Raw genomic sequence first — 24,716 nt, forward strand, 5'->3', positions numbered from 1 at the left:
AAGTTAAAATGATACGAAGACCATTAATTGATCCTTATAGGCTGCTGCTATTTGAGCCCTCTCTCTGTTTGCGCACCATTTGGAACCGCTTTGCACATTTGTATCCTCTAATAGCAGAGAACTCAGGCCCCCAGTTCAGGAGAATTATGGGCAAGAGAAACATATAACTGTTATGTGTTAGATTAATTTGCAGAACACTTGGCATTTTATTGCCAAGTAGTCAAATTGTTCCAAGTTGTTCCGGAAGGTTGTTATTAATAGTATGTTTTCTGAGGAAAGTTCTGTCTACTTTTGGAACTGCATTTCTGTTGCCAAGGAAACTCCTTGAAGCACAGCATTCTAGGAGCACACTGCTGCTTTTGTTTGCCAGTATCCTATTCATATCATCTAAGTAAGCACTTTACATACTTTAGCCTCCAGTTTCAAATGTTGAAGTTTTTATGTATTTATATTACTACGTTAAATATAGTTTGTGCTTCTTTTTAAACTCAGGGATTCTTGCAAGATTATTTTAACAGTTGCATTAAAGAACAGTTTTTTGTGTTGGTTTTTTTTCTTTTTTTTTTTTTCACAAGTTTGCAATAAATTAGTTTTAATTTGAATAATAGCTCCATAGGTTATAGCACTAGTCCTTAAGTGTTAATTATCTTTTCACTCTGAAATTAATGTAGTCATTTCCTACTGACTCCTCTACACCATTATTGAAGTGCTGAGGAAAACATGTCATTGAGTTCTGAGCCAGAACTGTTGTTGTGATTAATCCTGGTCACATGGCCAATCTCTGCCAAAAGGAGATCACTGAAAAAAGGTGACAAAGACAGTGATTTCCTGTCAGCAAAGAGTACGACAGGGCTGTCTAGAAGTGATGCAAATGAGGGAAACTTTCACCACGGTTTGTTTGATCCACTCCGGGCCACAGCACACTGAGCCAGCAAGAAAGGCACAATGGAGCAGCAGCACACCCAGAGGAGGAAATTAACTGCACCTTCCGAGCAGGGATAGAGCTTCCAGCAGAGAAACAAAAACTGCTGGGAGATTTTTCCCCCTCAACTTTTTTTTAAATATATCCTTAGTTTTTGATGTGCATTTTTGTGTTATTTAATAGAGTAGACCACTTCCCTTTGATGAAAGAGTTCAGCAGTTAATCTGTTCAAAAGCTGTGCCAACTAAATTCTTTCAAAATCTTTGCACTACTACTATGGATCTTTTTCCATCTCTTGTAAGCATTGTTGCTGAAGACCTACAAGCAAAAGACTTATGGCTTATGCAGTTTGTATTAAAACCACCATACACCGCTTGCAATCAGACAGAAAAAAATATTTCTTTTATTTGATATTTTCAAATGCTTGGTTAATTTTGTTCTGAACATACTGACAATTCTAACAATCATACTGTACTTATTTAAATAGGGTTTTAATCTAACACAATTAAGTTTTGCAATTAATCTTCAGAGGAAAATGGAAAGAATTATCATTAACTTTTCTGCTACTATACTCATTTCTAATCTTGACAGTTCCAGTAAATATGGATTTGCTTCATTTTTGAACATTCAAGGTACAGAATTACTCAAGTTCCTACTAAAGGGCTAATTAGCAGAGTTTAAATTCTTTGGGTTTGATCCTCCAGTAACAGCATATGAATACAGCTGAAGTCAATGCAAGTTCTGTGTACTTAGAGCTTATGAGATCAGGCTCACATGCAGTAGATTAAAATGAAATAAACATGATACATTTGGCATTAAACTGAGCTATTATAGAAGTACAAAGAAGCAAGAATCCAAAAACATGGAAATACTCCTTTTGGTTTTTTCTTAATTAATAGATTAAGCATTAGAGGACAAATAAACTGTCACCAATTCATTCTGCAACTGCCATTTTATCAAACACCAGCTGATTTTCAAAATCATTAGCTAGCCGAGGACTGTAAAGCAGAAATAATGTAGGGCTATATTCTATTTTTTTTTAATCTTTGCACTGAAATCTAGGAAGTCTAGAGAAAGTAATACATTCATATTCAGTGTTACAAAAATTATGGCTGTGCTGTTCCTATTATAAGGGCAAAATAAAACCTAGTTAAAGAGAGATAATAAGGATCCTAGTAAAAAACGATAAAGTTCCTGGAATATTACAAAACAAAATTAAGCTGAGAGTTTACTTAAGTGCATATTGACTCTGAAAATAGAGTACTGTGAAAATACTCTAACCATGAAAATACATTTCATTTTCCTATATACAATTTTAGCATTTATATATTGTGTTATGCTCCTTTAATGTATGCTTTTCCCTTCCGAATTACCTGTTTCATCATTGCTCTTTCCCATTCATAGCCTCCTTAGGGGCAATGATTACTGTTGGTAATAGTGATACCACAGCAGGTTCCCTGGCAGAGGCAGCTTGCTGAGCTGGCTCTGAGCTGCAATTACTTGTCAGCTCAGCAACTGAGAAGAGGGATCTGTGGTTTTAGGAAAATCCACGAAAATGCAGAGAGTGCAATTAGCAGGTTCACATTTGAAGTTGCAATTGATAAAGAGAAACTAAAGCAAAACCCGTGTTTTCATAACACCCCACAGCACTAAAGAACTCTGATAATAATAGCTGCCTGGATTTCTCTCCCTACAGAGCAGAACGGCTGTGCTCTCTGGGAAGCGCAGGCAGTGCTCACGTGCACTCGGCCATCCACGACTCTGTAAAAATGCTTCCAAATAAAACGGGTGTCACCATTGATTAGAAGAGAGGTTTACTGGGCTAGTTATGTAAAACTATTAATGCTCTTTTTGAGGGCATGATTCATCACTACACAAATCTCTGAAATTGAGGATGATAAAGACTTAGTGATTTATCTGATCCTTCCTTTGCCAGTGGAACTGTTCCCTCAATTACGTTTGCTAATGTTGTCTTTTGTCTACTTTTAAATGTCTAAAATTATGGGGCTTTTAACATTTCTTTGACAGATTGTTCATTGTGGGGTTTAGAGTTTTTTGTTGTTGTTTTTGTTTTGTTTTTTTGGAAAGAATGATCGTTCCAAATGCAATGCACTTTAGATTTTTACCTGACTTGCAAATACTCTTCTTGCCTTGTAGACACTCCTTAGTCATCTCTTATGCAAACTCCACATTTCTCCTTAAGGCTTTTGTTCAGTCCTTAAAAATTTGCTTGCTGCACTTATTAGAAAGGTAAATGCAGTGAATATTCACTGCAGGAGGGCAAGGAGTCTATTTCTACCCTTCTTCAAGTGGTTTTGTAGTGACCAAGTACCAGATAGGCAGTTTTGAGACAGAGGTTCAAATCTGGTACAGCAGCCAGTGACCTCCTGGCAGAAATTGCAGGAGAAATAAACTGCCTGCTCTTCAGAATAATGCTGGTTAGTCTGTGCTGCACAGGCTGCAGACTCAGCTACTGTCTGTCATACAAACTTTCTGCTTTTGGAAGTGTCATGCCTATCATAATACAGAATTTCATAATATTAAGAAACTATTCCCATTTTGCACTAATATTCCCCACTTTGCCACCATACCATACTGCACATATTATTAAATTGTTGACCTTTTTTACTCTTCTCACCGTGCACTATTATCCCATCCTTATCATCTATAATTATTCTTATGGGTTACATTTGGAAATCAGAAAGGGAAGTATCCTAAATAACATCTAAAATACTTGGGCTGGCTGCCTAGTCTTTGTTCCTTTTCATATTGCTTGATGGATAGTTACTTTAAAATTTATTGTTTTGGGCTTTTTCAGTATAGGACTAAAACTAGTGGTTAAATTAGGCATGGTACAGACTGGCCTTATATGGACAAGCACTACCATAACACCTTCTTCTAGACCCTCAGGAAACTCTTCACTAATTTCTGACATTGTTTATTTCTGAGCCTGGCCAATTCCAGGTCTATTAATGTGTGGTAAAATCTGATTAAGTATTTAGAAAGTTATGAAAAAGACATTAGCAAAAATAAAAAATAATTGTCAAAGCAAGAAATGGAGGCCAGTGAATGAAACTCACTTGCAGCCTAAAATAGTTTGGATCCAAACTATATTTGAATTTATAAATGCATTTTAACTCCCATGACAACCCCTTCTTCCTGAGTATTTTAAATAAAATAACTAAAATACGAAAGAATAAATTCAAGAAGACCATCAAGAAAATAGGATGCCAAAGCAAGAAAAAGTATTATATTTAAGAAATTATCAAATGATGCAATCATAGAAGAAAGAAAACAACTTCTATTTGACCTTGAATGTACCATTTATTTGATAAGAAATAAAAAAAAAGCTAGAGGGTAGTTGTTTCTTGTCATTATAGTGTTGCTGATTCTGTGGTTAGTTATTAATTTTATTTTTTATGATTCACAATCTGCTCTTTGAAATATGCCATATGCTCAAAGCAATTCAAGGATGACAACTGTCAGAATTACTCCAATAAAAATTGCCTAAATGAGGAAGATTTACTGCAGCCTGATATTTCTGTTGAAAGCCCCTCCTTTCTTTGCCCCACCACCCCTCAGACCCATAGCTCCTCACACATATAGTGAAGCTTGAATCAATTTTAGGTTCAAATCACACATTTTGAGGAAGTTCTTACAAGTACTATCTATCTAAAAGAAGTGATACAGCTTCTGGGTTAAGGCTGCTATGGCAAATAAAAGAAACCGTGTGTCTGTGTGCATAGATACATATATATACTAGAATTAGACCCTATAACTTCACCCTAAAAGTTCAAAATCATGTTGCTTGAATCACAACAAGTGTGAAGACTTAACATGACAATGTCTACTTTATGTATAACTAATAAAAATTAAATTGGAAGAGTCCTGTATCCTGGCAGCAGCAAACCAAAATCAAGGCAAATGTCTTTCTTTCCAGATGAGGTCTGAAAGGTGGATAAAAATCCAGCTGAAAGCTCCAATCAAAACACATTTTGTTAAATGTTCCCATTTCATTTTTTTCCTTCATTTTGTTTCAGTCTATTTATTAATGCAGTTTCATTTATTTCTATTCATCTTGAAGACAAATCTTTGTCCTTCTATAGAATTACACCAAATAGAATGTGATAAAGGGAACTTTCTTGCAATTATGATGTCGGTGCAGTCTGTCAGTGCACAGGGGATGGAAATGAGGTTGGGGACAGGGAAGGGAATTCTAATAGACACCATGATACATACAATGAACGCAGCGATATCCTGTGAGAGAAAGACTTGTCAAGCTAATCAGATCTTCTATAGCTAGGTAAAGGCAGTAACAGTAGTGCTAACCTTGTAAAGATGCTGCTGCTGCTCCTCTGACATCATCAGGTCATGGCTGTCCATCACGATGGATTCCATGTCAATCAGCCAATCCCAGAGCTCCTGGTATTCTGAATCAAAGTCCAAAAGGCTGTAGATAAGGAACAAAATGTATTATGCATAAATACTGTGTAGTTGTTAAAATCTTGTATTAGAATAATATATTCTTGAAAACTCATGATGTTCCAAGTTATATTTCTAAAGAGACATTCTGTATTTATACAGTGTGGATGAAAATTGAAATCCAATTTAAGCCAGTGCCATGACCTAAATTCAGCAGCTGATGCCAAATCCTGACAACTGTTGGCATACTACATTTGCTTCAAAATTTTGAAATACAAATCCCCTATAGATGTTAATTTTTTTTACAGTGCTAGCTTTATATTGAGAAAATTTTTCAACAATCATCTCGATATGATTCATATGAAAATATTATTTACATCAAAAAATTACTCAATCCATTCAGCCATCCCTCTGCTGTCTATCTGCCTATCTTTGTAAATATCCTACATTTATTTTCATGGATGACTAGCTAGCATTTCAACTTAACGCCTTAAGATAGGCTTGAGTGAATATGGTAAGCCAGAGAGAACTAAGGCCAGATACAGTATTAGACAGGTGTTCCCTACAGACATGTAAGAAACAAAGGTAAGGACAGGAAGTCAAAACAATGAATCCTTGAATAGCCAGCAATCATTAAAATTCAAAGGAGGATCACTACGGTTTTCAACAAAATAAATCATTAGAATAAGGAGCTTAAAAGGATTAATGTGATTCTCTATTGAAAGCCTAGTGAATAAGTAAAGCATAGATTCTTCTAAAACACTGTGATACAAGACAGAAGGTACATGCTGAAAAACTGCACATTTGTCAAATACATACCTCTTGAAAAGGGATCTTCAAATGTGCAAAATTGGAACTAACAAAAGCCTTGCCAGTAGTATCAAAAAACTCCCATACTGATCAAAGAATAGTGCATGTTCCACTAAAGATAATTTCTCCAGTTACTAAGAACTTTTCTAGCAACCCCATTAAAAAAATTAGCAGTGTTTCAACAGAGAAACAACAAACTAAATGTGCTTTTAACATCTTTAGTAAGATTGCAGTTTTATTTGTTATTAACTAGAGTACTGTGTGCATGGTAATTTTAAAAGCTTATAGATAAAGCTGTGACAAGGAGAAATGTCTTTCCTCAAGAAAGCAGGCAAGGGAGAAGAAAGCATTTGTCTTCTGTGGTATTATTTTCAATGAATTGACAACAAAGGAAGTATTGTATAATGCACAAGCACTGATTCCTGCTTCTGAAGTAACCCTCTAGTTTAATCCACTGTACTTATTATACTTTTACTCAATAATTTATGAGGTCCACTTACTTAAAACTGCCTTCTGCCCTGCGAAGGTAAGCAGTGTTACCATCAAGAAAGAAGAGCAAGCATAAAAGGTCATGTTACTATTATTGATATATAATAGTTTCATTTGGAATTCAGGGTTTTTCTCCTGTTTCAGGAGGTATTTGACTCAGATATCACTTGTAAACTAAAAGAAAACTAAACTCTATTTTGAATGGTATATTTGGAAGTGATACTGAATCTTCATCCCTTCCTCAGAAATCAGTATAATCATTCTGCATCTTCAGTACCTACTGCTCCTTTTCTTCCCTTCCATCTTATCCAAATATTATTCAAAGCTATAAAACTGACAGGCAGTTATTGAAACATATTTTTTATGACATAAGATGTTAGATTTCTTAACCTATAAATTGGTACAGATTCAGTTGGACTTGGATGGTTTGTACCAGTGAAAATCATAAATTAGGATATGAAGATGAAGTGAAACAAAGCCTACATACAGAATGGGATGGGATGTCTTTGGAAAGTGTTCTAGGAAATGGACTTGGGTTTTTCTGTAATAGACAGAAGATGTGCTGGATCCAAACATCTGCTTTGTGTCTAAAGATTCACATCTTACTTACAGTCCAAATTGGTCCATTTATTTGTGTAATGGAATGAAGCAATCCTTTAAAGAAACAGAAAAGCACTTTTCTTTGACCTTTATAAAACACAGATAAGCTCTAGAAAACAGCTGAACATTTCGATTTCAAACTAATGTTCTAAACAGGAACTCAACCCAAAATCAAGAGTGAGAGAAACAGGATTCACTGGAAAAAGCCCAGGAAGGAATGTAAGATGTACTGCAAGATTTTTTTTCTCCCATAATTTTCATACTGTTCTTATTCTCCCCTTTTTCTTTTTTTTTTTTAATGAACTAAAGTAGAGTCATCTAGGAGCACTTTGAAGCAACTGTCTGTGGCAGCTATTTGCCTGAGCCTGAAGATAGTGAAGCCAGCCTACAAAGCACCATCAATATTTTTTTAATATGATTGCTTTACTTTTAATGTTTTTACGATATCTCTGATACATATATTTTAAAAAGAGCTTTGTTTTTAAACTTAATACCTTATATCTAAAAGGATTAATTTAGTCATCACTATTAAATTACTATTTGGAAGAGGATGCAAGTTACTAAGCTGCTAAAAAGATATTCAGAAAAATCAAGAAATTGTAGGACCAGAGAAAGGTTAAGATTAAAATATACCTGCCAGTACTTCTGTGGTATATTTAATATTTCTTTTTTTATTCAGAATCTACTTTTCCTGAGCTTAGCAGATCTTTCTTTCATATTGCCACAGGCAGAACCAGGGAAAGTATGACTTCTGAAATACTAATGTATGTTAAAGATGCAAGAATCATAGCAAAGATCTAATTTTGGTTGATTATATGAATCCACTAATCACTAAAAAAGGAATAAATCAGATCATCTGTTTATCGAAAAAGAAAAAAATCCTACATTTAAAGATCCCAAACATTGCCAACAAAAATACTATATTATTAGTTAAAGAGCAGGTAAAAACAGCTTCCTTGGTGTAGGTTTGTTGGTTAATAAGCTAAAACCATTAGCTATGTAATAACTAAAATTACATTAAGAAGTATACTTTGTCTAGGTAAACTGGGAATCAGATATGCAGAGTTGCATGTCTAATCCCTTGAACCCTAAACATATTTCTTAAAATGTGGACACCAATTTATTATTTTGAATGAAAATTCATGAGCACCTTTCTCATGAGAAAACCAGTTCGTCTGTGGCATTAATAAATAAAAAGGAATGTGAATCTATTTCCATCAGCCTTCTTCCCCATGTTCAACATGCACTTCTAGTTTGTAGTATTTCTTTGATGGCATAACTCACATGGCATTAGGAAGTACTGTAAACATACTGGTACACCCATCAAAAAGTTCTGCCAGACAAAAAGTTCCTTCAGGTTTCTGGGTCATAATTTTATGGAACTCTTTTCACAGGTTTTTATCAGCAAGATACAGGAGAATTCAGAGTTATCACCTAAACAGTTTTAAAACTGCCTTATATTCTGGACATACTTGAAGCCTCCTCTAATGCATTTCTCTCCAAGCCTCACCAATGAAGGCCCAATAATCAGTGACAACAGGAACTCAGGATCTGGCTTTCATGCTGCGCAATGGCGTTGTTCATATCTCCCAATAGGACCTGTACACACTCCTCCACAGTTTTGAGTAGATACATTATTTCCAGGCAGATTTGCTAGAACATTTTGCACCTCCTCTCAGCTACTCTTGGGTACCTCTTACTGCCTGGCTAGCTGGTGTTCTGCTGCAGTGGACACTCATTCTTTTCCTTTGCCACTTTAGCCATTTTCATGCAAATACACATAGACCCTCCATATTGCTCTTTGAACAAGATTACTGCTTTGCAGGAAATCTCCCGTTCTTTACACACCCACTAGCATCACACTATTCTGCAAATGCTACCCTACCTATCTCAGTCTAGCTATTTCCTGCACAGTCATCTCCCAAATCTCCCACACACACAAACACATACGCACACATACACACACGAACACACATACACAAACACACACACATCATACAAAAAATTCTCTATTTACAATACCTCTTGTTCTCCCTGTGGACATCCTTCTTTTTCCTAGGTCAAAACTTCCACAACAGCTAATGGATAGATACCCTAATTTATGCAAATGACCCCTTCCCTGTAGAGATCTCAGTCTCTAGCAAGGTCATGCTATTGTGGAGTTTCTGTCCACTGTTTTTATACAGTAAGAAAATGTTGCATCAACTGTATTTTTAAATAGCTGAAAGGCATTTCCATTTTTTTCAACACAACACGTCAGACTGGTTCAACTGGTTGAACTGAAAGTTTCCCAGCTGAATTTAGTCCCCGCTAGTTTCTGCAATGGCTGAATATGTGGTATTGTACTGGTCCAATTCCAGCCCTTTGGCTCCTGAAGTCACTGTTGAGCCTCTAAGGGATGAAATGTCCTTAAGGGCCCAGAAAGGTGGCCACAGCACAAAAAAGGTAGGGAATACTAGCAGAGGACCATTTCCAGTTCTAAGTATGTAATTACAAGTGAAAACAAGTGCATTTAAGAAACAATTTCCTTATCACATATGGTATATAGAGTTACAAACTGGAGTCCTCTGTGAAGCTTAAATCTTTACATCCCCTACCCTCAGGTAAATCAAATGTCTGTTGATGTGTCTTACAGCCCCCTCAATATTCCAACCTTAAGTCTCACTCACATTCAGTGGTAGCTGCAAAATTAGAAGTCGGTTTTGAACATGTAGCCCTTAGTGTACATTGATATACATATACACACCAATTCTGAACAAATTATTTTTATGGTTGGCACTAGCTGCACTGGTGTGTTTGAGAATCTGACAGATTTCTGCATATGTAATCAAGATCTCAGTAATCCTACATAATTAGCCCACATCAACTTTTCTAAAACAGTCATCTTTCCGTATAATAAGAGGGGATGTTTACAAGGCTCATTTATCTTTACAGTTGGTAATTTAATAAAACTGTGTTTCCAAGATCTGAGCATTGAGTTAACAATTGGAAAGGGAAGTTCTGGAGATAAAGAACTCATGAACACCTTTGTCAATGACCTTCCTTGCATATGAAACTGCAGGCAAAAGTTTTACTCTATTTGCCAGTTACAAGGAAACTTCTAAGAGGATGAGGGTGTACCCAGAAAACAAGCACTATTTGGCTCTTTGAACTGCTTTTGGCCCATACTGTTATGATCCCACAGGTATGTTTTTTATGTTCATTTTGGGGCTAGAGCAGTCGGAAGATTTGATTTTCAAAAGACCTTAAAGAAAAAGTCTTAATTCAGAAGTACAAGTTTCCTTGGTTGTGAAAAAGAAAGGGCAGCGAGAATTCATTTTAGCATAGCCCAGATAATAATTTGTTCAAAATATTAAGAATGCTTTTGCATGTACACTTATACATATGACATATATGTGTGTATGTGTGTTAATATTAATTAAAAAAAAAGTGAAGCAAAACTAGTTAAAAGAAAAGGGAAAAGAGTTAAAATTAATGCTATCTTGAAGTTCAAAACCAGGATGTTTGAACTATAAGTGAATGGATTCATATTCATATTTCCTAGTCACTAGGAGAGCAGTGATTATAGAGGTCTTGCAGAGGTACTATTGCACTATAAAGATTCTTTCTTGGAAGACATTAAGATATCAAATGAGATGAAGCCACTGGAGGAGAAAAGCCTAAAGAAAAAGGACACATTACATTTTTTTAAATCCAGATAACACATTGTAATTGGATAATTTTAGAACGTGCTATGAACAAACCACAATTTGGATAAATTATCCACAACCCATTATTTTTGTATCCATATAATAAAAGAAAAAAAAAAAAAAAAGAGAGATAGAAACAGTTTCACCCTTCCTCTTGGCCTAGGAAGAAAAATCCTGGTTAACTAGTAGTAAGAAAAAATATATTGTGTAAAAAAAATACAGATCAGTGAGAATAAAACAACAAAAAGAATAGTTCCCTACCCATTACTTCCCACTGTGTGAACTTTTGACATATCAGCAAACTCTTCCTTTCGCTTGCTACTGCTGTTGTACTGCTCACTGTACAGTTTTAAGGACATCTGTTCAACAGCATCTCTTTGTGCTTCCAGATAGCATAGCTGAACCTCAGCCTAGAAAAAGAAAACAAAGAGGGGAAGAAAAAAAAAAAGACAACATTAAAAAAATAACTCAGAAAGAATACATTTAAAACAAATACTTTTGGACTGCAAAAGTTTTAACCAAATGATTCACACCATTAATTTTCCCCTTGAATATGATAGTGAAAAAGGCTGAACCATTAAGTCAGAGAAAAAAGTACAGTGTAATCCCAAATGCTAAAAATGAACTATTGAGGTTTCTATCAGAGAATATGTTATATATTCCATGAGATGTACATCCAATCAAATGCTGCATAAAAATGTCTGGACATGAATAAAAAAGATATTAGAAACCAAGCACTGTGATAGAACAGGTAGATACATAAAATTATATTTCTTACAGGCTTCAAGATTGATATTGTTAACACACTGTGCTTCATAATTAACGAAAGCCATATTGCTATAGGTATTTTTCCTTTAAATAGTAAGTGTAAACAAACCCAAGCAGATTGGCATCATTCACATTCTCCTTTCTGTATCTGGCACAGACTGATTACTCAGCAACTTTAATTGCAAGGAAAAAATAAGTGAGATGTGCTGCTTTCCATCAGACTGTGCCTGTCCAGAAGAATGTCAAATAATATTTGGCATCATAATTTATTGAATAGACACTTTATTTATTGCAGCTGTGGTGATCAGTATGCTTCTGAGGCTCAGAGAACCAGATGACACAAGGATAAAATCTGCTGTTTGCCACACTTGCCCCTAGGAACAGCAGAAAGAATAGAGCGTAGAGCAAGTTCAAAAGCACTTTGGGGCTGATATGCCATTGTTTTCTTTTAATATACTTCATTGAAAAAAAACACATTACAAATTCTGAAAATGCTTCAAAACCCGCTACTTCTGTGTAACTATATACTTTTGTTTCCATTAGGATTGGAATGCCTGCTTAACTATTTGTTGCTACAACAAGAAAATGCAAAAGGCATGGAGGAAATTTCGTATGAGGACTGTCCTGTATTTTCTGCTGTGAGAGGCAGGGAAGTGAAGAGTTTATTTGTTTGCTGATAGCACAGCAGAGTTACCAATCTAGGGAACAATGGCAGTCATAAAGGGAAAGTAGTGAAAGGGCTAGAGAGGAGGGTAGTCTGCAAAATCTAGGAAAAATGCAAGCAAGTGAAGGGAAACAGGCACTGAACAATGTCAATAGAGAAAGTCTGAAGGAAAACTGGAATGTCTTTATAAGCTAGTGGTAATAATAGATTCTATATTTGCTTGGGCCTTGCCTTGGTGCAATTTTTGCTGAAAAATAATTTAAGTGATTTGGAAATTCCATTTCCTTTTAACATTTCTCATTCAAGCCTTTATAACTTTCTCTCTCAGCTGCTTCTTACAGTGAAATTAGTTATGTTTTTCAATAAATCCCAGTATGTTTTTAAAAAATTTAAACACAGACTAACAAGCAAAACAAAAGCCCAGAAAACACAGAAAATGCTAGCAATTTTCCAAGGAGACAAAATAAAAATTCCAGCTTATCCATGCAGGTCTTTTACTGTGTATTCAAATACAATTCCAGGCTTTCATACATACTTTAAAATAGTGGAAAATTAAACTACAAAAGATTACCAGTGAAGAAACATAACCAAATAGATGACTAACTCGCTGGGACTGTCCAGTCAGAGTAAAATGTTAAGGTTCGAGAGAGCTATAAAATTATTCTGCTTTCTCAGAAACTATAATTGAAATTGCCATTTATATAACTCAGAAAGAACTAAGGCAGCAAATAAACAAACAGCATCACCTTCTTGTTTCAATTCCACCCCCAAGCACATTTTCTTCTGAGTTGATAAACAGTCTACCTGCACAGTATACACAGGTTCCTGAACAAATTTCTTTTTTTGGAAGGATTCTTCGCCAGTAAGCATAGTCTTCCAGCAGAGTATTTTGTATTGTCCACATAAGGCTATGAATGAGCAGTAATCCACTCATAATTTTTATTTTCTTTATAGTTGACATGACACATTCAGTCCAAAGCCCTCTTGTCAATGACCAGTAAATTCCTAAAACAATTAGATCGATCAATTAAAATCTTTGATTCTTTTAAGCCTAGAAGGGCAATTTTGAGGAAAATTTAAAGCAAAATGAATTTCCTGATTTTCAGGACAGGTTTGTAAATCAAGGTAAGTAATTCCTACTTTTTTAGCTATGGGTTTTGGGTGGGGTATAGGTAGAGGTTTTGGGGTTTTCTCGGCTATTATTGAAATTGTGTACACAACCTCCCATCTCCCCTCCCACTCCAAGGCTCCAAAAAGAGGAAGTTTACTTGTAGCCTAAACTCTGAAACATCACACGTAATAATTAAAACTGAGCCATGACCTGCATGAACACAGGCTATTTCTCAGGTAGCACAACTATCCCAGTAATTTAGATACTTTTCTGTCCCTTGTATTTTTTCATTCTCCATCTTACAATTTCCTCTGTATTTTAAACTTAAGAACGTTGAAAATAAAGGCAACAGCTTTCCACAGGATAGTCATGCTTTGTTCACTTGCAAAAATATTTGTAGGCAAACCAATAATGAATACGGAAAATGGTAGAAGAAAAAGAAGAATGAAGTAGCATAGTGGGGAAAAGGAAAAGCAGGATGCAAAGGGTAGATAAATATATGGAGAGGGATAAATAAAAATCCACTATATTGTCTTTGCATCTATAAGGCCCTCTTGTACTATGGATTATGAACTCCATCAACATCATACTCTACAAAGCTTGAATACAACCCAGTCCTTGCACGTCAGAAATATGATCCCTCTATAAATCAACTATTTTTATTTTTAAACCCCATTTCTGTCTTCAACATTTGTGAACAATTACAGCAACTCAAACTCAGACAGCGTAGAATTTCAGATGGATCTCTGATTTCTTTTCTGTATGTATTCATCTATCTCACTGTTGTACTTAAGCATTTTTTTTGTCTCTGTTATACTGATATCAACTGCAAATCCAAAGAGGCTTTGAAGACCTTGAGTAGGTATTGATCAGTTTAAGTCTCAAAAAACTACGTTCTACAGAAGCTGAGCTAACAAGTACAAGGCAAATATAGAAAAAAGTACCCAGCACAGATATGCAATAAACCTACTGCAGTTTATTTTCAACTTAAAATCTTTAGCAGTAATGAAAGACTAGTTTTGCAGTAGTCTGGGAGAATAAAGTAGCGATTACAAATCAGATATAGAAGAGCTACTTGATTTACCTTTTATCTTACATTGTGTGCATTTTCAGATTTCCCTACATACACTTTTTTTATTACACAACACAAATTTTGAGAATAATCTCCACAACAAACACACTTCTATGGACATGGATATCTAATAAATCCTCAGAAAGTCTACTGGGACATGCATCGTCCCAAATACAGGTAAGAGAAATTGGGTGGGAAGAAATCATTTACTCCTAGTGCCCCAGCTTAGAATTAAAATTCAGTTCCTTCTTTTTTCTTGAGGCTGCAGGACATCAGAATATGTGGGGGGGGGGGGCGGGGGGAAAAGCCAAGGAATTATACTCAGCAGTGGTTTTATACTTCATAGTCCTCTCCTAAGTGACCATTTTTGCAGTAAAAAGATAATAAAGATGCTGATGATGGCCTTGTTATACAATTGTAGAGATTACCTACTAGGATGGAATAAGTTTAAAATAATCTGTTGCAAATTAAACTGGGATATTTCCAATAAACAAATGACAAAATTGTCTCATTTTCCTCAGTCTGCAGGAACCAACCTCTGAACAAGACTATGAAAAAACAGTGGTCTGGGGAAAAACAGTGAAAAAAATCTAGACTAGTGCCGAATATTCAGTTCTAGTGATTGATTAACAATCGTAAATAATTTCAAGGCTATTTTCTAAAGCCCATTTTCTAAAAACCAAGAACTTATAAATAACTCGAGGGAGCCTGGGGTGCAGAATCTGTTGCTTGAAACTGGCTTTGCATGACAACGTAAAATGTCCTTTACTATACAGATCACTATATAGCATGAAAGAGCAATCAGTGGTAATACAAATCAATGAAAATACATTGTATTTCTTGTTAGACCTACATGTTAGAATGACCTTATTCTGAAGCGGAGAAAGACAAGACAAGGGATAATGATTCTTACTGTGGGAGGAAGGAGATTGAGAGGTTATATTGTATACAGAGTGTCAAATGAGAGATTCAAACTTACAGCAGTGTAAATTGGAGATATGAACTCAGAGCTAGCGCTTTTCTGCTGCAAATTCTTTTAGTTTTTTAATTTTGGAATGTACTAAAATAAATATCATTGATTTGGTGTTGAAAGGAAAGTATTTTCAGACAGTGTCTCCTAGGGAGCACAAGTAATTTGTTATGAACTATGTTTCTGTAGGCAAACTATTCTTTGTTTTAGATATACAAATTATATATAATACATTCCATTGAATTTAAATTATGAAAGTATCCTATCTTGCATTACCCTTTCTCTACAGTTCTGTAGAAAAACTATACTGCTGCCACACTACACAGTACTTAGTGAGAATTATATAAAAAATACAGACAGTTCAGTTCCTCTGCCATTATTTGAACTTTAGCTGGATAAAAACAGTCTCTGAAATTAAAGCACAAAATCCAGTTTCTGCCAACAAGGAGGTGGTCAGATGGCCCCATACATGTAGAATTAGAACAGGTCACCCATAGGTATATTTTAAAGAAGTACAAACTCAGATGCCCCATTTTAAAAGAATGCACATTCCAGCTTGTCACTCTGTATATCTGCAATTGGTGACATTCTTGAGATTTAAAATTGAGAATAATTTCTTTCCAGAATTTAGTTGATCAGAGTAGCATTAATGTGGTTAAATACTCAAGCATTTTTTGTTGTTTTCTGCCACAATATTCTGACTACTTCTCCACATTATAAAATTGTGAAGAAGGCTTTATTACAGAACACAAAAAAGATCCTGGCTCTGTCAAAGTACAGCTACTGAATAAAATAATGTTGAGAAGTATATGGCTCAAAATATTTTCCATGAAGATGCAGATTTCAGAAAGAGCTCTTCAGCAGGTAAGACTGTGTCCAAAAGATCTATACAGACAGACTCAATCATCCATCACGCCATCCCTACACCCAGCCAACAGGTCTTGTATTGATGAAAACACCTAAGGTAGAAGGAATGCTTTCAAGAAGTCACACCAGCATTTTAAACAGCATTGTATAACAGAATCAAAGGATCATTTAGGTTGGAAAGGTGTCTAAGATCATTGGTCCATCATTTGGCAGCGTTAGGCTTCTTGAACTTCAAGTGACTGCTTCTACCCTAAGTAGAGGCATTTGTTTTTTCCCCCTTACTCTGCATAATTAAAACAGGGACCTTGCTGTTATTGAATACTTTTTTAGTCTGTTACACTCCCTGCTTTTGGCTTCCTTGACTCTTTATCTTGTACACTCTCTTGTACATTCTCTTCAGGACTGAATCAGATTTTTTAAAAAATCCTATATAATGGAATATGTTTACTACAAGCTGAATATTTGAGAGTCCTATTACAAAGGACACTTTATGTTTTGATCATGCAGGAAATTAATTCTGTTAATCAGGGAATGCTTGTTACCAGTTAAAATCTTAGCTAAGTGTTTTTATCACCATAAATCTCAGAAATGTTTTAATATCAAGAATAATGTTATCACTTTGTTTTTCAGTGTACTAAAACCATCATAACAATGTGAAACCTCCACACGGAGCAAAATTACAAGGCAACAATATTCTTACATATCAAGGTACTTAAACTCATTATTGAGTTTAAATAACAGCACAGTGAATTTTAGGTCCATCCACAGAAGCCATAAAATGAAATTTTAGACAGCCAGGTCTGTGTTACAGCAAGCAGAACTTCAGGCATTTCTCAGAGCCACCAGAAATAATGGGGGGAGGGATGGAGGGGAGGCCTATAAAATAAGAGTAATACCTTTTTGCAGGGTTTCCCTTGGCTTTCAGAAATCTATGACCTGTGACTGCAGGACTGTAGACTGCAAATGCAATCAGTAGTGTGGCTTCAGCAGCATTGTCTGACCAAATCCATAGAGATGACATGATCATGCTGCTAATTTAAAATCTGCACCTCTTGTGTCTTTATTCCTGACTATTCACCTGCCTTTCATTCTATTCATTGTAACATTAAACACAACACAAGAGCATGGCAAGCCCTGTGCATCATACAGATCTCAGTTATGTACGCAGAGAAGTTCCTTATATCACAAATATCAAAAAGCATTGAAGTATGAAAGAATTAACCTCTCCAGAGGTTAATTAAGACTGAATAGTTTCTGAAAATAGCATCCCAAAATTGCCAGGTGAAAAATTGTACTTGTAAGAATGGAAATTGAACAAAGGCCAGTGTCCTTTGCTACTTTTCTTGTCTAGCAGGTCTGCATCTCCAGCCTGCAGAAAGACAGTGACAGGCAGGATGCAAAAGAGTCTGTAATAATCAGGAGCCAGGTGGGGAACAAGCTTGCTCTGACAGTGCAAAGGGCTGGGATGACAGAACAGAGCTTGCTAAAACCGTACAGAAGACACAAATTAACAAGGATGCAGATCCAGTCAAACCCATCAACATAGAGTGCATTTCTTTGTAACTGCCACATGCCTTCCATCTCCTTCAGTGGCACCTCTTCAAATGCCACAATAACTGTTAGCCCAAACAGTCCCATTCTCACAAACCCAGAATTAGTCCTATTAAATTTGCAATTTACCAACACAACCTTGGTTTCTTCCCCATCAGAAAAAGGAAAAAAGAGTTATAGGAGGCCAGAACACAAATATGTTGTACATAAAGAAGGTTCAAAACCTTTCTGGGTCAGCCTTAAGACCCTCAAACACTCAGGAAGAGGGAAGACTAGTCAAGCACAGAAAGTCTTTCTTCAATGTGCTAAAATTATAAACTTAACCTTACTTAATTAAAACCTCCATTATTTGCACTGTTCTGATTGTTCCTACCATTTTCTGTGTTTGCACTTCTAGAGCAATGAAGTGGCTTAAAAAGAGATTGTTAAAGAGTCTGCCTACCATCCAACACAATGATACTTTTAAAAGTCATGCTCCTGTAATAATGCTTCAGTACCAAATCACATGGACCAGCAATGCACCTAGCTCAGTTCATAGGGCTGGGCATTCAAAATGGCCACACTCAAGGCTAAGGGAACTCGAGTTCCGAATTTAGGACAGCACACTTGTGCAAGAGAAATTCCAGCGTGCTGGTGGACATTCCACTTCCCCCATCTCTGCAGCAGATTGACATGTACATTTCTACTTTGAAATAGCAAGGAAAGGTAGGTCTCTTAAAACCAATACTTCCTGTGGAAGACAATCCAAAACATCCCAGGAAGGCAAGGCAGAGCTCATATAAAAATGTTACAGCCTTTTCCTTGGAAGTTTTGTTCAGGGATCTACCTTGGGTATATTTTGGAGAAACCTCTTTTCTCCCCATTGGGAGCTCCACTGACTCACAGTGAAGTAAAGCCTGATGACTTATTTGTAGAAAATGGTTTCCAAGATATCTCAATTTAATATGTTGCAAAAAACTCACTTGGAAGTAAATAGAAGGTAATTGTTTAATTCTTCAAGTGGAAGATTCATTGTATAAATCTGAAGTTACTTTGGTAATACACACTGAGTTTTAATTAATTTTACCATAACGTATTATTAGTACATTATTAGCTTGATTTTTCTCCATAGTAGCTCCATTTAAAATTTCTATATGCTTGAAAAATGTTTCATATTTATTAACCTAATCATTACAAATATATATGTGTGCTTAACAACTAGTTCCAAAATTTCCCAGACATATCAACTCACAAAATTGCAGAAGTTTTGAACTGAAATCTTTTGATTCAATGTTTTGAGTCAAAGATTTTGAGAGGTTCAGTAGTGTCAAACATTGTGAAGTCAAAACTCCTACACTGAGTGTACCTCAAAGACACTCATTGAATGCTTATTTAACTTGTTCTGAAATTGAAGGAGATTCCTTCCATGCCTTGACAGTCTATTTGATGTTATGTTACCCCTAGAGATGTGAATGTTTTCTTACTACACACCTTTTTTCCTCCTACAGGGGGAAATTACAGGGTATTTTTATAAGCATTTTAGATATTGAACTATTAATAAGACACAATTTTGCAATATGAACACATGACTCTATCTCCACTGCAAGATTCAGTAAGAATAGTCAGACTCTGAAGTGGGATAAAAACTAAATGTCAATTAATTAATTTAATAATAGCAGAGAAATGCAGGCGAAGTATTTTTCCCTGTCCATTACTTTTCCTATACATATATATATGTATAGGATATATATATATATATACACACATATATATGTGGGTTTTAAGGAAAATTAGGAGCAGAAAACTAAAAACTGAATTTTGAGGAAATTTTGAAAAATATTATTAGCAAAAATATTAGCAAATATTCTAGCAACAGCAAAACATATAGCTTAATCTGTTGATTCATACAGCTGCTTTGCCATGTATAAAAAGCAGGCACAGGCTGCTGCTCCTTTGAGTTTATTCATGCTTCTCTGATGAGGAGCCTCTTGAAGCACCTGACACTGAGGTAGAGGGAACTGTAAAAAGATAACTGTTTTAAACATAATATATTTGTATTGCTAAGAGGTCAGCTTTGCCACTGCTGACTTCATTGCAATTTGCATACTATTAAAGCATTACCCATAATGTTTGTAAAATTTAATTTTAAAGCTATGCTGTTAAATATGTTTATTGAATTGTAAGCACCTAGGACATTTGGGAAATTTGTTAACACTATGATAGTTATACTATTTCTGCTTCTTATTTAATCCCTTCACGAACACACACTTACTATTTTCTTTCATTTTATGACAATGAATCTCATTTTAATGCAAGCTGAGAAACTTAAAAAAAAGTATACTGTAAGAGTACAGTAATGGACATAACTTCCCCTTTTATTCTCAATATATTTAAATTTGTTAAAAATGTCACTAACTTATTTATTTACTTTTGCTGGGGGCTGAGATCCAATTACACTCCTATAGACTAGAGGTGATGGTTATGATTTTCTACTTCACTCTAATACAGGCTTTCTCATTAAATCTCACAGCTCAGTAATCACAGTCATCACATTTGTGTTTCAGTGCTGCATTCACACTCATATTCTCCTTCCCTGGATTTCCATCTTCCTTCCCTCACCCCCTCCCCCAGATCTTTATTTACTCCCTGGCAGAAACTGCAAAATTAAAGATGTATAATGTGCAGATACAATCTTTGCTTCCTTTTCTCTGCCAGACTAGCACTCTAAAATACACTTCTTTTGGGAAGTACTGACATTAACTCAGTTACTATAGTACATGAAATACCATTTTTCTTTGAAGTATTATAAAAAAGTTGTCCTTAGATGATAATGGAAACGATGGAGTAAAGCAGGAACAACAAGAATCACTTTACATACTAATAACAACAATTTAGTTATCAAAACAGTACAGAACAAGCATGCCTTTATACTATTCTTTAAAAAATTTAGCTTCCTAGGGTTCTAATAGTCTTTTCCTATGGTTCAGGAATGCACAGTAGCACTCAGCCCAGTGCCTGTATCCTTATTTCAAAGAGAATCATTCAAACCGACATCCACCCTGTCAAGAATCTTGACTTTGAGCTGCTAATGCAGAATAAAAATCAATATAAATTTTGATCATTTGATGAATATTTACTTCTTTCTTTGGAGCCTGGGGATTTAGAATTGAAAAGTGCTGAATCAAGTCATTTTATTTTTTTTGTGTTTGTGCCAACACCAATTTACTACCCTCCTGAAAGTTCCTGAACAAGATGTCTCATGTGGCATACATGTTGGTTTTTCCTGTCAATCATAACTGTGTGCCAGTAGGGAACCATAAACATTTTCCTTTCATACTCTTAGTTCTCCAAAAAGGAATATTTTGATTACTTCCCTGGAAAAAGGTAAACTTGTCTTATTTAGACATACTGTAAAATGCCTGTGTCTCTTTTTCTAGGACAGGTGCTCTACCTAAATTGATACTATCTATTAAATAATTTCATTTCAGAATGGGTTCCTTCATACAAAGAAACTGTTTACAATCACTGCAAACAAAGCTTAGTAGAATAAACAGATAAAGATTTATATTGACATTATCACTTCCCCTATATATTTTCTGAAAAACTGTATGAAAACTCTGACCATATAATGCACACCAAATATTTGTGAAAATGCAGATAGCAGGAGATAAACAGATTCCACAAGTGGGCAATTAAGATGTGACTCTAGTCTGCATTTCATCTTTAAAAGAAATGTACCTTCAATCTCAAAAAAAATGAGTGTATAAAAAAGTATATGTAAAGCTCCTATGTTTCCATAGTGACTGGGGTGGGGGTGAGAGAACAGGGAAAGGGAAAAATGATGCTTCTAAATTTGAAAAAGACCTAGATTAGTTTAACAAGAACTGTAAATGCAAGCAATTTTCATCTTGCAAATTTTTTTTATATATGACTCAGTGGCAGACGGGCTTTTTCTTGAGTAATTTTGTTGGTCTCTTATAAATTAAATAAAAGCAGCAGCAGCTGTCTTTCAGAAGGCTGATATAGGTTTGTATAGTCATATGATATTATGTAGACAGATGTTTTAAATAAAATAAAATATTTAGATTGCTAGATACCTTGCTAGATACAAAGACAATTATAGGATGTCTTTGTTAAATTAAATTTCTCATTCTTTTGAGAAGAAAAAAAGGGAATTGTCCTGGAAACTGTAACAACAGGAAATGATGCTATATCTGAAACAGCTGCAGACTGTAACTAATAAAAATTTACTTGAAAATAAAAATTCTGGATGCCTCTAGAGACATGCAGCAACATGCAGTAAAACCAGATGTGATAAAATTATTTTTTAAAAGTCTGTTTATATATACATATAAAATAGTAAGATAAGATCCACTCATGTAGAGAGACTGTTCAAGGCTAAAACAAAGTAGCAGAACAATTAAAGCCCTAAAACGTAAGAAAAAAGCCATCTCTATTCTAATAATAAAAGATGCCCTTTTTTGATGAATGTTGCCTTTTCAGAAACATGTCAAACATATCACTTTGACAACATTTCTAATGTGATAATCCTTTATTGCTTTAACAAGACAAAATGCAGTGGAAACCTTTATCTCAGCACTCTAAGGTAGATTTTGATTCACATCTATATTACATGTATCAAAGTTCCAAAAATAACTTTAAAAGTAAAGCAAATATCCAGTACTCAAATTCCTCAGCTTCTTTATTTAGGTAAGCTTTCCACAGTGTATAAGGGAGTTATTCCAGAGCAAAGACTGTACAACTGGGTCTTATGTGAAGCCTTCAAAAAATATACCACATGTTCTAGCCCATGCCTGCCTAATGTGACCCAATCAACTTGCTCTTTCCATTTTTGTTGAAAATGCCACAATATAACAGACTGCATTCTGTGTACTTGTAGCTTTACTCTTTGTCAAGGCCTCTGTTACAAGCTTGTCATTACTCCAGACCCAAACCTGCATAGCTGGCTAAAAGCACCCAAGGTCTTAACTTATAAAGAGAACATTCCAGGAGGAGTATGAATGCCAAAATGTAAGAGTAACAGTTTTACAGGTGTGCCTTTCAAATCACCATTAATAAAAAATCCATCCAAATTTGCATGGCCACCTTCCTCCTTGTTCCCTAATAAAATGATACTGTGGAATTGCTTGTTCAGGATGCTTTTTAAGTAATATTATTTTGTAATTTGAACAATGAATTAAACTTTTTTCCTCTCATAATTAAGAAAAACAATCCAGCTAAATAAGACCAAATAAAGCATGCTCAAGATATTGGAAGTGCTGTATTACAGTCCCTATATAGGAGAAGTAAATGGTGTTAAAGATTCCTTTCAGAAAGCTTCAGGTTGGATTGCTTTCATTTTTTTTCCAATAGCCTTAATTGGCTAAGTGCCTTTGGGCCAACTAATACCCAGAGAGACCTAATCTCAGTAATCTTGTAAATACAATGATTTCAACAGATTTTCATCAAAGACATGGCCATTACATGAGATTCTGCCTGTTTGGTGCTGTATTATTTCTCATTTAGAATGTAGTTAAAATTGCGATATTAATACTAGTTTTATTATTGCAGTGTTCTGAGCTACTAAGAGTCCAACAAACAGGAGCTACGTATCTATTTTTATAAAATTTAGACAGATGTCTAAATGGATCTGAACAAACATTTTAGTTTCAAAATTAGAAGGAAACAGACTGAAAAATAGCAAAATCACCCTTCTCAAGAAATAGATGTCCAAAGATAACATATGTGTGTAACAAAAGTCTATGTCAATGTAAATTACAGAATTTTTTTTCCCTTCACATAACTTTAGAAAGTATAACTGACAATAACATATCACAGTATAGTAATCATACCTGCTGCATCTCTTTAGTTTAATACCTGACCCATGCAAATGGGTCAGGTGTTAAACTAAAATGACTTTTCTGCAGCTAAAATAAGATGCATAGTGACTCAAGGAACCTGAAGTTCAATTACTACAAAAACATATGTCAAGCGAAAGCTTTAATGAAAAGATGCACATTTCCAGTAAACATAAACAAGGCAATAATTACATTTTTACATTATACTGTTAAAGAAGTTGAGTATTACTACATGGGGATTCTGGGAATTCAGATTACAATGGACTGTAATCTGTTTTCAGATATAAAAACAAGCATCAGTTCTAAACCATCTAATGACCTTACAAAATGGTGTGGGACACAGGCTCCTTAGAAGTGAAAATAGCAACAAAAATCATTACACATTGATAAATCAAGACCCAAGAGTGGTCACAAACTGATAAGTCAAGGGTCACTAAAATATTTCAAAATAAATATTTTAAATGCAGTTTGGTAAAAAGCTTTTATTATAATCTCACAAATTTCTTAAACTGGTTGACTGATACAGTGAAGATTTTTTTGCTTTTGTCATAGTGTTAGTTAAAATGAAAGCATTAAGCCTGAGTGTTACAATGGAATATTAGAGGGTTTATTAACAGGCATAGGCAATCTATTATACAGCGAGCCAGGATCCATATAGTAGAATGGTCTAAAGCCTAAGGGTATTTTAAGCAGGAATATACATAGGTACAGGTGGGAGATTATAGCCACACAAGTAACCTGGTGCTCCAGGTCCTCTTTGCTGAGCATGGTTAAAAACTGACTTTGTAGTGATCTGTTTCCACAGATGCCACATAGCAGTTATGCTTAGAGATACTTTTGCATTACATGTACATACAATATTTGGATCTGACCACAAAGTCCTACATTTATTCTTCAGTTGTGTGTCCAAACCAGAAAAAGCACATTTTATTGGGGATTTTGGT

At 35.1% G+C, this 24,716-nt stretch overlaps 1 protein-coding gene across 4 annotated transcripts in view; it reads right to left on the bottom strand.

Moving 5' to 3' along the window:
• Positions 1-24,716, bottom strand: part of AKAP6 (A-kinase anchoring protein 6) — a 263,132-nt gene that overhangs the window by 76,189 nt on the left and 162,227 nt on the right. For all 4 annotated transcript variants that reach the window (XM_085061926.1, XM_085061924.1, XM_085061927.1 and 1 more), the window contains exons 8-9: positions 11,194-11,342; positions 5,252-5,372 (exon numbers count right to left, since the gene is read on the bottom strand). In XM_085061926.1, the coding sequence (XP_084918052.1) occupies positions 5,252-5,372; positions 11,194-11,342 (270 nt within the window). The remainder of the gene's footprint in view (positions 1-5,251; positions 5,373-11,193; positions 11,343-24,716) is intronic.

Source organism: Lichenostomus cassidix, chromosome 5 (genome assembly GCF_008360975.1).
Source record: "Lichenostomus cassidix isolate B80296 chromosome 5, HeHo_3.0, whole genome shotgun sequence".
Taxonomy (NCBI): domain Eukaryota; kingdom Metazoa; phylum Chordata; class Aves; order Passeriformes; family Meliphagidae; genus Lichenostomus; species Lichenostomus cassidix.